At 32.3% G+C, this 12,976-nt stretch overlaps 2 protein-coding genes and 1 pseudogene across 2 annotated transcripts; 1 reads left to right on the forward strand and 2 right to left on the reverse strand.

Annotated features, from left to right (window-relative positions):
• The first annotated feature begins 65 nt into the window (after positions 1 to 65).
• On the forward strand, positions 66 to 4,153 carry LOC131841692 (probable ATP-dependent RNA helicase Dbp73D). The gene is made up of 7 exons (XM_059190010.1): positions 66 to 145; positions 678 to 987; positions 1,071 to 1,349; positions 1,448 to 1,625; positions 1,703 to 2,354; positions 3,286 to 3,466; positions 3,860 to 4,153. Exons 1-7 carry the CDS (start codon positions 123 to 125, stop codon positions 4,073 to 4,075), a joined length of 1,839 nt encoding a protein of 612 aa, XP_059045993.1. The 5' UTR covers positions 66 to 122; the 3' UTR covers positions 4,076 to 4,153.
• Positions 4,154 to 5,930: 1,777 nt separating this feature from the next.
• LOC131841689 (ankyrin repeat domain-containing protein 49-like) lies at positions 5,931 to 8,047 on the reverse strand (annotated as a pseudogene).
• Positions 8,048 to 9,789: 1,742 nt separating this feature from the next.
• On the reverse strand, positions 9,790 to 12,745 carry LOC131841687 (kinetochore-associated protein 1-like). Its single transcript, XM_059190000.1, is given in 3 exon segments — positions 9,790 to 11,671; positions 11,674 to 12,096; positions 12,098 to 12,745. Coding segments are annotated over 3 exon segments (2,922 nt in total). The 5' UTR covers positions 12,734 to 12,745; the 3' UTR covers positions 9,790 to 9,808.
• Between the last annotated feature and the right edge of the window lie 231 nt (positions 12,746 to 12,976).

Here is a 12,976-nt window from a genome sequence, read left to right on the forward strand (position 1 = left end):
CTAAAAACTTATTATAGAAACAGCCTTTATTTAATTTTTATAAATCGTAAAAGTTTAAAGTTCTCCCTGAATCAATAGTAGTATTATAATTGCAATTCTACGTTTCAGTGTTACTATTTATAATGGATCTATTCGTTATTAACAGGTTTGTGTTATTTTATGCCTTAAACTTATAATCTCGTTACGACCACTGATCCGCAGCTTTTCTGGGGCCAAGTAGTTTCCAATACAAGGGGAAATTTTGTGTAGTTTGATAAGTAAAATCATCAGGGTATGCATTATTGAATATAATGATTTATTTAGAATCCGCTCTTCTCGGTGAACCGCGTAACAGGCGTAAACATATAATTGTCATTCTTGGTAATTACATAGGAGTTTAAAGTAGTAGTAGTTGAAGTATATTTCGTGTATCAAACGAAACCCAATACCAACCGGTGTACTGTTCAAATCGGACAATACCCATAACATAGGGCGTCTGTTTATTTTCGTTAGTCATTTCATTACCAACTAATATTTACTTTGTAAGTCTGTTATTAAATTTTTATTTAAAAGTAACAAATGCATTCCATGTTATTATATACTTGATTAATATATAAAATATATGTACGTAGTTCCACTGGGTAACTAAAAGAATTCTTATAATATTTTGTTTTTGAAAATGTAAAGTTTTTGTGTAGATATAGAGATAATAATGAAGAAGTAGACTGGGTAGATCAAGAATCAAAAAATTTAGAAAAATTAAAACAAAAGATTGAAGAAAGAAGGAAAACATGTGTAGATCATAAGCAATCGAATAATATAATACTTAAAGAAGTAAAGGCAATTGATGACGAAAAGGTAACACACAAAAATGAAGTAAAGGATATTCAAGAATATCATAAACAAGAAGTAGCTGCAACGGGTACAATAAAATCTCCAAATATACAAAAGCAAAATTTACATGAATTTAAAGTATTAGGTATAAAGGAGTTTGAGAAAAAAATAAAGGTATTTATTATGTCTTAAGAATTTGTAATAAAAATATTATTTCATTATTAATTATAAGATATTATTAATGTTATATTGTGTAGGTACAAAGGGTGTTACCCTATTGGCTGTCCCATCCACATAGTGTACCTACTGACCTGCAAAATTTATCATGTCCTGTGGAGAAACAGGAGTGGTTACATAATATTCTGAAATCCACATTACTTAGTGAAGGAGTGTTTCATCTGTTCCCAGTGCAAGAACATGTAATTCCATTTATTCTTAATCAACACAAACAAACAGCTCTCTGGCCACATGATGTTTGTGTTTCAGCACCAACTGGAAGTGGTAAAACACTGTCATTTGTTTTACCTGTGATACAGGTAAATATTTTACCACCACAAACAGAAAAATATAGTGCAATAGTTTCAGTGCATCGTTAATATAGATTATTATTTATAACAAAATGTATTACTTACAGATTCTAATGAATAGCATTGGTAATTATGTAAAAGCATTAATTGTTCTACCTGTGCAAGAACTAGCAACTCAAGTTGCCAAAGTATTTAAGAAGTATTGTACAAAGACTGGTTTAAAAGTTGCTTTACTGAGTGCTTCTACACCACTGCATCAAGAACAACAACAAATAGTTCGATATAGTATGTAATAATTTTGTGTACTTCTATTAACTATGATAATCTATATAAATATAAAATAAATAAATCTTATTTTTCAGCTGAATCAGTAGGGTGGGTCAGTGAAGTAGATATAATAGTATGCACCGCTGGAAGATTAGTAGAACACATCCAAAATACTAAAGGGTTTTCTTTGAAATGCTTAAAATTATTAGTTATTGATGAGGCTGACAGAATTATGGATAATATACAAAATGACTGGCTTTATCATTTAGAAAGACATATTAAATTAGAAAATGAATTAATGACTGGCAAAGTACCACCACTGAGTTGGAATAGTATCACTGAACAAAAAGCTTCACCACATAAATTGATGTTTTCTGCGACTTTGTCTCAAGACCCTGAGAAACTAGACCAATGGGGCCTTTTCCAGCCCAAACTATTCTCTGCTGCATCTGTTAATTTTGAAGATGAGAATCATATTAGGAAATATACAACCCCAGCAGAACTAACAGAAAAATATATAACTTGCACAGCTGAAAATAAACCATTAGTTCTGTATCATTTCTTAGTGGAGCAAAAGTGGAACAAAGTTTTATGTTTCACAAATGCAGCACAAACTGCACACAGATTAACTGTATTATTGAATTTTTGGGGTAATGGTAATTTAAAAGTTGCAGAGTTATCCTCAGCATTAGATAGATCAACAAGAGAAAATGTTTTAAAGAAGTTCACCCAATCTGAAATTAATGTGTATGTATATTTATTGTTATCTGAGGTAACTGCTACTACTTATTTCCTTAAATATTCTAGTTTATATAGTGATATTCATGTGCCTAGAATTTCATTCAACTGAAAATCAATTATTACCAAGTAAGTTAAACAGGCAAGACATTCAAGCAACTGAATACATAGTCCATTGACATGTCTATCTCTAAATTATATATATATATATTGTATAGATAGATAATATAGTTAATAAATAATAATATATATAGATATGCTGGACCATATTTAAAAGCTATATAATATATATATATAATAGCAAGGTAAATTGCATAAACACCTTAGATAAAAATAAGCTGACATTAGTCTAATATCTCTGCACTGGCTCTGATCTCAAGTGATAGAAAAGATGATACTACCAAGTTCAGTTTTGCTTTCTTTTAAAATATCACCAACAGACACCGTTTTCGAGAAGCTATTGGGCCTCACACTGGGATTAGGCCCAAGAGCTTCTCAAAAACGGCGCACAAGATAACATGACTGTTGGGTATATTTGCAGCAAAACAAAGTAATATTTGAAAGATGTAATCTTTGAAAATAAACATAATTTAATAATTACAATTACTAAGACTATACAGTTATACACTCCTGCCTGTAGCCGAATATTACAGATCATTGCGTTGACAGTCCATATATTTAAATAATTCCAAGTTCAACAGCATACTAATGTCAGATCGATTTCTATGCAGTTTAACCCTAGAAACCAACATGGTTAATTCCTTGTGGATTCGTCAGAATGGGTTAACTGATCTTGCCATACTATACCATATCATTATCAATGATATTGGTATTAAAATAGTCCCTGAAACTTGACTCGCTTCTACTTTTACTATGGCTAATTATGGAAATTAATAAAAGCTGTAATAAACAAGTAGTAATTAACATTATTCTATTTCAGACTGATTGGTACTGATGCATTAGCCAGAGGCATTGATATACCAAACTGTATATACGTTATTTCATATGATCCACCAAGAAACATAAAAACATATATCCATAGAGTGGGTCGAACAGGACGAGCAGGTCGCACAGGTCATGCTATTACAATCTTGTTACAGAATCAAATCAACATATTTATGGTAATTTTTATATTCATGTTTTACATTACTATAATTTCTTAAATTTGTGGATCATTGAATGTTAAAAATTATTTTTATGGTTTAAAATGTAGTTCTGTTTTACCCAAAATTTAACAATAATGGATTATTTACTGCTTTGAGAATGAGAACGTTGTAGCGTAGTGATTTACAACCTCGTCTAAAAGATACCAGAGGTCATGGTTCGGCAACGGAATCAGCTAAATAGGATAATAAAAACGTAGACTGCGGAAAAGCATCTACTTACCAAATCACATTAAAATCTTATTGATTTAAATATAGGTTCTCAATTAAATATGGGCATGTTTCTAAGCCAACAGTTTATGTGAGAATTTATACAAAATCCAGTCGCTCATAATTCACCTTTCTTTTTAGGACCTTATCAGATCTAGTGGAAAATCAAAACTGCCTCAAATGGAAATTTCTCCTGAAATATTTGATAATTTATCTGATAGTTATCAATATGCTATCAAGCAGACAAAAGAGCATATTTACACTGAAAGCAATTCAAAAATTCAGAAATCTATTGACTTAAAAAGAGGTTTTAAAAGTAAAGCACAAAAAAGAAAACACGATGGAACAAAAAATTAATAATTATAAACGTTATTTTAAGGTCACGTTTATAAAATACTATGATATTGACTATTTCTTCATACCAGGCGGGAAAAACATTACTTAAATTTAATATAGATACACATTCAGCCAATTTTCTTTGGGAGAGAGAGGAGCGGAGAGAAAACATGACTAAAACTTATACTCAGATTGAACACATCTCATCTGACAATAACATGAGAATTACTAGCAATCATAGTTTTTATTTAAACATGATGATGATTCATAATTGCTGATATGAAAACGGTCTGTTATAAACTTGCAGAAGTGTAGCCAGAGACTTTTCGTAGATTATTTCCTCTCGGTCGAAAACGAAAGTCACATGCGGCTCCGAGGTTGGGTTGAGCAGCAACGACCTCGTAAACGAATTACTTTAATTTTATTAATAAAATTAAGTAATTCCTTTCCGGTTCAAATGATTATTATATCATAATTAACCCTAAATATTGACAATAAAAGATAGTCACATATTACAGCTTGCTTTTATTTATTCAAAATAGTATATCACTATTTTTTTTGCATGTTCGTGCTATTGCAGTAAGTAATATGAAATGCTTTCGGTATATATATATATATATATATATATTTATACTACGATGGTGGCAAGCAAGCATACGGCTCATCTGATGGTAAATGGTTACCGTAGCCTATGGACACGTGAGACTCCAGGCGTGTCACATTGCTGACCCTTAAGAAACCTTAATATTCCTTTCAAACCCCATGCTATAGTCCCATAAGAAACCCTGGGCAGGAAGTTCATTCCACAATTTAAGTGTACGCAAAAGGAAGCTCCTCTGAAACTGCACTGTCCAAGACCAATTAGGTTCTAGCGTGTTGGGATGAATTCCCTGTTGATGGCCATGGTAAAAGGTAGCCGTAGGCATCATGTCCAAAAATTCCTCAGAATATAGTCTGTTGTATATATGGTCGAACACACAAAGCGAAGTGAAATCTCGCCTCAACCTAAGTGTATCGAACCACTTAAGTTGAGGCGAGAGAAATCAAGATCAACGACAATTCTCATGAAACGTCTCTGATCCGAGTCAAAAGGAATGAGCTGGTGTCCATATCTAGGTGCTCCTGCCCAAAGATAAGAGCAGTACTCTATGTGCGGCCAAACCTGTACCGCTTGGCACTGGCTTCGCCTTTTCTCCTAGAGGAGTATGGAACTCAACTGTGCTAGAGCTATTATCGACACCGAGAATCCCAATACTCTTAGAGATGATAGTGTCCTGAGATTGCGGAGTCACCGCCACACATCATGTAGTAACAACTAAAATTTTCTTCAAAAGCACAACTTACTGCTCTAAGGAAAGAAACATAAAAAATATCTTTGCTAATTTTGTTGTTCCATGACACCGCCATGATTTTTGATAGATGTGGTAGTAGGAGATATTTTGCAGACCATTACTGCAGTTTTAAAAGTAACACAACGATGATTACACACCCCTTTGTTAATGTAATGATCAATCGATACCTACGTACCTATTAATATTGTATAATGTATAAAAAAATCATGTCCTTTTATACATATAAATAAAATTACAATGTCTGTTTGTACTATTGAAATAACCGTTTTATACTACATGCGTATGGATATACATACGGTACATACACCAAAATAATATTTTTTACAATTTTTGTCAAATATTTTGTAATTTTCTGTCTGTTTGTTCCGGCTAATCTCTGAACTGGCTGGATCTATTTTTACGAGACTTATTGGCTGGTAACTGATGTAATAAGGAGTAATTTAGACTACTTTTATATTAGAAAAGTAAAGTAATGATGCAAAATTCCACGCGGACAAAGTCCAAGCAATAAATAAAATTACTAATTTGTTTAACAAATTTTTTTATTTTATTTGTTCTCTAACATAAGGATTATATGTAAAAGCTGGGGACCGGATGTATGATGCTGCTGGTAATGCCATTTCAAATAATGGTGCATATATTCCATGACCTAACGCCAACTGTTCTGGTCTTTCATTAGACTTATTTCGTGTCTTAGCTACATCAACTATATCATCACGAAGCATCAAAATTAGTAATGTTGATTTGCAATGACTAATCGCTGCTGCTAAGTGCAGTGGTGTCTGGCCTAAAAACAAATTTATTAATTCTGATATTGTACTTTTTACGACCATTTGGAATGTTTATGTATATATCTCCAGTAAATTTAAAATCAGATAAACTTCTTTATTAAAAAAAAAACAGGTAAAATGCAACGCATGCAGATGGAGTTATTAAAATGAGATAAGGTAAATTTATTTATCAAATATCAGTTAATCAAATACTACAGTAATACACAAGTAAAATGTTTCCCAAACTTTTCTGTGCCATGCTTCACCATATCTTTTTTTTAATCCTTATGACTTACTACAGACATGTTATTACTGAGTGACATTCATGGCTGGCAGCTCATTCTTTTTAAACATTTATATTAATTCGATACTTCTTTTGTTATATATCATTAGATTCTTTAGGAATTATACATGCATATATGATTATTACCGATTTTTAATAAATAATGGCACATGCCTTGCCACTGGTAACTGCCCACTCAGTTATTCACTGCTTAATCACACTCTACAACAGAAACAAAGCTTATAAAGAAAGGTACTTAACAGCTGAAATTGGTAAGACTGCGATATCTATACACACAGTTTTTTAGGCAAACCGTAAATTAAGATATCTTCTATTACCCTTTCTAAGAAAGTAAATAAAATCAGGCTCCATGTGAAAATTAACACCTTTCTTAATTCATATACAATTTGCTTGTACCTTTGTGGTCATCTAGTCTATTTTTAACATTACAAATAAAAATGAATATTCAAATTTAGTAATAGGGAATATTACCTCCTTCAGACAGAGCAGTAGGATCTGCCCCAGCAGCCAGTAGCCTTGCAGCAGCTTTATAATTATTCCAATTACATGCAGAATGTAAAGGAGTCCATCCATGTTCAGTTGTAGAAGTCACTCTAGCTCCTGCACTGAGTAAGTAACATATGCAAGCTAAATGGTTACCATAAGCAGCCCGATGAAGGGGAATAACCATCAGAATCTTGCACAAACACTAGTCCTGGTTGAGATGTTAATATGTCTGTCAGAGTGTCATGTTCACCATTTTCGGCGGCCCATAATACATGGTCTACTGGATTGGCTACAAAACAAAATAACAAAATTGTAATTTTATGAACAAAATAAAACCACTGTTTACTAGAAAGAAATATAATTACCCTTTTTATGCAATTACTTTTTTTTATTTATTATCAGTAGTATGATATGATATAAGTACTTTATGATGGTTATATAGTTCAGTATATTGCTTTATCATCCAAAGGTTTAATTTTCAGCAATATAAATAATGATATTCAGGACTACAATACTTTTAATGAAGATGTAACACACATACAAAACATGTATTATATGTAAAATAGGAATTGAAATATTAAAATAGGAAACTGTCATTACAGAACTAACATTATTTCTCAAATGCATAGAGAACAATAACTACCTCATGTTCCTCCATAGCAGGTAAATAGGAAAAAATTGATTCTGACTTTCATAACATATAACCGCTATTTTAGTGTCTAAAAAGACAGTCCTGTCTCTGTTACTGGATGAAGATAACATTAGGAAATTAGCACCGTGATAAAGTCACGATAGGTTCCAGCGGGACCGAATAGAGGTTGCATTGCCCGTGATGGGGCAAATAATGGTAAAATTACCTTTCGGATCCTTGACCAAATCAACGTCTTGATCGGCATCATCCCAGCCAGAAACAAACATTCCAGAAGTTTCAGGGTTCCTTTTGTATTTCTCAATTTCATCGTGAATATCATGAATATCTCTTAAACTATCGAAATCATTTTCATCAAAATCAGACATTTTCCAACAGATTCTGTTAATTCTAATATAAACTAAATTACTGTATTTATAGTTTATTATACTTTTATAGTTTACAATATTTTTAAAGATTTGAAAGATATTCCTATATTCATTCGAGACCAAAAACGTAAACAAAGAAACGTCAATCGCGCTTCTCAAAGTGACATCTAATGTCTTGTCAACATTACCATGTGCAATTAAAATAAATATTTAGTGTTGCATTATACTTTTTGGATTGCATTTCATGTAAATTTAATCATATTAGTAATTCAATTGTATATATAATGCCTAAATCTACCTTTCATCATACCATCGCGCCGCTCGCTATCGACAGAGAATTGTTTAGTATCTATCGTAAGATTTCAGAGGAGCTTCCTCCTGTGTATACTTACATTGTGGAATGAACTACCTGCCGAGGTTTTCTCGAAAGATTACAGCATTGGGTTTGTTAAGAGAGTTTAAGGTTTCTTATGAGACGGTAACACGCACCCCTGATTTCTCCGGTGTCCATAGACTGCATTAACCGTTTACCATCAAATGAGCCATATGCTTGTTTGCCACCATCGTAGTTTAAAAAATATAATATAATACGCATATACATACTTTTTACAGTTTTATGTCTTTCACACTAACAATGAGTGCTTACTCAATGTATATTAGTAATTTGACGATGTACAGGAAATATTAATGTAGTCACGTATTTTAATTATATCTGATCGGATGATTCTTGTAAGGACTGGTGCTGGTCTCTGCTCTGATATCTATGTCAGATTTATTTTCTTACTCAAATAACTATAATATTAGCATCCTGCACTACTTCACTATATAAACTAAGGTGTGGTTGCACTACGCAATGGTTCGAACAAGTTTCTGCTTCATGTATTATTACATACATACTAAGTGTCTGGCAATGAGCAGCGCAAGTTATAATACTGTTACGAGCAATATGTGAATAAATTAACGAATTTAATATTAATTTATGTACACCGTTGTTACCCAATATACGCATTCTATGCGTATGGTAGCATGATAGAACCAACAAAACTGTCTGGTAATAAAGGAAACGCAGTTTAATAGTTATCTGAATAATATATATAAACTTCAGCTTTAATAAAATAACGTTAAGTATATACTGTTACGAACAATATGTGGAAAAATGGAATTTTTGAAACCTGCCAAAGGAACCACGATCCAGGTTTCATGTGTGGGGATCGTTCTGTGTTGGGGACACACATACAAGAACTTTCACATTTACTAATAAGACGTATGTTTGGCCGTCGTGGGTTGTTGGGCTATATATATATTATAGATGATAATGGAGTAATGCACCCGCCTACACTGACGGTTTACGCTGGCAGGGCACCAGTGGAGGATAAGATGAGCATGAGGTCAGATCAATTAGCCCATCGTGACAAATTAACCAAAAAATTATCACGATAGTTCCCAGGAGGATGGAGGACGAGCGCGTAGAGGTCAACCTGGCATGATACATTACTAGCAATAAAATTATCAGTCCACATTACATCAGACAACATCCCCTTTCAACTCACAATCTGTATATTCATCCATACAAACAAACTTTCGCCTTTATTATATTAGCAGGAAGAAGAAGTAGTACAGTATAATAGTACGATTGTATTTGGAAAATAATATAATTCAATACTGTTAGTAACCAACACAGATTTATTAAATGTTCGATTTTATACATTCAGTAATATTGCGACTTATTATATCTACATAATATTTATAACTATGTAGTTCTAATTGCTCCACCGACAAGAGCGTAACACTTAAATTATGAATGATGAATGAACTTCTAATTAAACTATCGGCAAACTTTAGATCCCATACTTTCAATAACAAACATAGCACCAGACACAAGAAATGTTTCAGCATGTAGGTTTTTGAGACTGACTATGAGATTTCTTTTATCGATTTTTTTCAATTCCGGTAACGTTTGTCTCATCTCGAAAGTCATGTATGGTAAAACAAGACAACCTATGCCAAAACACTTGCATCTTATACAATTTTTCCAAATTTCTTTCAAATCTTCGTCTTTAATCACTGGACAAACCGGTAATAAATTTATAGCATTTAGACATTTTCTCTTTTGATTTTCTGTAATCGGATAATCAGCACGTTGAAATGGAGATAATATGACTGCACGCCAAGCAGTACACAATATATCGTTAAGTGGTGACGATACTTTAAGTAATAAAGGTATCATTTCTTCATATAAACCAGCACGTAACATAAATGGTACAATATTACGAATAGTCTGTTTGTTGCCAAATCGACGAGCGATATCTGATGCTATTTTTAAAGCCTCAACATTTATCCCTGACGATTGTAATAATTGATCCAATGCACTTATTTTGTCTTGCATAAATGTGGCGATAACCCAAGGCATATCAATATTCTCTAAATTGACTATGCTTATTAATTCTAAAAGCGATGACCACAAAGAATCGCGGTCTCTATTTGTTACTTTTACAGCAGCGTCAGTGTCTATTACACTCATTAAACATTGTAGTGCTCGAAGTTTTTTACATTTATTAAAATCACTTTCATCATCAAATGCAATTCGAGATAAATAGATGGCCCCCATTTTTGGGCAAGTGGCTTTTAATATATATTTTGCAGTCATTAATTCTTTAGTATTCAAGCCTAAAAATAGTTTATGTTTATTTTCATTATTCGACTTCTCGAGAATATTTTCTAAAATTTGAATTCTAATTGAACTAATATTAATAGCATTTTTATCTGCGATTTCATTTGCTGCTCGATTAACATCATGTCGGCTCATTTTTTCAACAAAATTAGGATGCAAATACATAGCACGAATGAGTTGAGCGGGTTCTGTCGAAAGACGAACAAATTCATCACAATTCCATTCTATTTTATGTAAAGCATGACGGGTTGATAAAGTAGAATGCAAGCGTTCCATTTGTCGAACTGCCCTAACACCTGGCTGTAATGCTGCCCATTTTTCAGCAAATTGATAACATAATTGAGCTGCCGCTACCTGGTCGGCACCACGAGCACAGCCCTGAAGAACATAAAAAAGACAGGCACCAGCCCATTCCATATTAGCAATATGACTTACACATCGATGTGCAGCACGAAGTAATGGTTCTTGTCGACTAGAAAGCCGCCATGGTTCACTCTCTTTTGTATGGATATTAGTGACATCATCAGATTTTCTTGTAGTCATGGTTTGTTTCAAAGCATTGCTGCATATCATATCTTTCGCAATTTGAAAGTCAGGATCAAGCGACAACAATCCGACATTAGGTATCCACCGTTCATATGTTTCAAGCGTAATTTCGGATTTTAAATTAGACCACATATCGTCACGCAGAAATAAATGAAATGGTAGGCGATAGTAACCGATTTGCGGAAATATACCTTTTACAGAAAATAATTCAAATTCATATTGTTTGGGTGCACTTGATCTTCTATAACCTTTTAGAAAGTTAAGTAAAAAGTATTCTCGTTTATTTCGTAATTCCATTGATGAACCAAATATCAAGTAGTATATACAAATGTATATTTCGTAATAATAAGGATTTATAGAAATCAATCTGCCATGTATAGTAACTTCACCATTTTTCCAAAAATCATTTAAAATATCTCTTAAAAAGTCTTTATGATCAATATTTTCCCATATCACTGAACATTTAGTAGTTATTTCCTTTGATTGTTGTCAAAATGTAAATGGGGACAATCTAAATCATCGTTAATTACCTTATACTTTAATTCCCAAGTTGTGAGAAGAGCTATCAATTGTAAAGATAATCCATCATCTACAGATAAATTCAATGTTCGGCACAAATCAAAAAGCCTGCTATAACAAGTATCTGGATTTTCTCTTAGCACATGAAATAATATAACCTTAACATCCCACGTTTCTTCATTACTATCAGGAAGAGCAAATTCAGCCAAGTTGATATTAAATTTACTTTTTAACATGTATTGAGGTGAACAGGATATTGAGTTTCCACTCAAACTAGAATCAAATAGAAATGCACGTCGTATTAAAGGCATCATAAGATAATTCGTAACAGCAGGAGACAAAGACTCATTTTGTCCTTGCAAGATTTCTAAAATCCACATTCTTTGATTTTTTATTTCCTTTGTACTTGCTCAAAATAACCAATAAAGCTGTTAATAGAACTTCATCATAGTTTTTAGAACTCAAAATTTTAATTAAATTTTTTTGTGCTATCTTGTCCCTTTTTTCAAAGTAATAATTACATAACGGTTGACCCGAATGTACTGCATTTACCATAATACTCGACATCATAGTAAATGGTATAAAATCACACCTTTCAGAAGAATGAGATATTATATCAGTATGTTTAGGAGTTAGTAACTTATAAAAGTTTATTAAATCATTAACACCGGCAACTGATGACATAGGTAAAAATATATAATGGAACTTCCAGACAATAGATAGATTTCTTTGAATAATATTGGCATTTATTAATGCATTTATAATGGAATATTTTTCAGCAATATAGTGCAAATTTTCTTCAGCACAGTTGATTAATAATTCTATCAATATTTCATTCGCATCAAGTAAGAGTAAAGAATTGTCGCCATCCTTAAAATCAGATAATAGCGAAACAAAAGTTGCAAAGAACAAATTATTATCATTGCATTTAAAGAATGTATTAAGAAGACTCTCAACAAACTTTCGTGCTGAGTGGTTTGGTGTGGAAATTTTGCGTAATTGTCCCATCAGCATGGAATAGTGTGATTGATTAGTATATATTAATTGCGTTAAGCAGCAACCACATTGTCCTGAAGTGGTGGTTTCTCCAGATTTAATAAACCATGAATTTGTTTTTTAATGCAACAATTCTCAACATATAATTTATTCAAATTTAAAGATATTTTATATATTTTTTTAGGTAATACAATGTTTCAATATTTTTTATTTGACTGAAATTCAACATTTGAGTTCCCTTAAGAAAGTCCAAATAATTCT

This window comes from Achroia grisella, unplaced genomic scaffold, assembly GCF_030625045.1.
Source record: "Achroia grisella isolate CSIRO2021 unplaced genomic scaffold, CSIRO_AGI_Agris_v1 utg18712, whole genome shotgun sequence".
Classification (NCBI taxonomy): Eukaryota; Metazoa; Arthropoda; class Insecta; order Lepidoptera; family Pyralidae; genus Achroia; species Achroia grisella.

Excerpts from the sequence above, each read along its gene's own strand:
- LOC131841692 (XM_059190010.1), top strand. The coding sequence starts at position 123 with ATGGATCTATTCGTTATTAACAG. Across the intron at positions 1,350-1,447 it reads TTGTTTTACCTGTGATACAG|ATTCTAATGAATAGCATTGG; the intron begins GTAAATATTTTA and ends TATTACTTACAG. Across the intron at positions 3,467-3,859 it reads ATCAAATCAACATATTTATG|GACCTTATCAGATCTAGTGG; the intron begins GTAATTTTTATA and ends CTTTCTTTTTAG.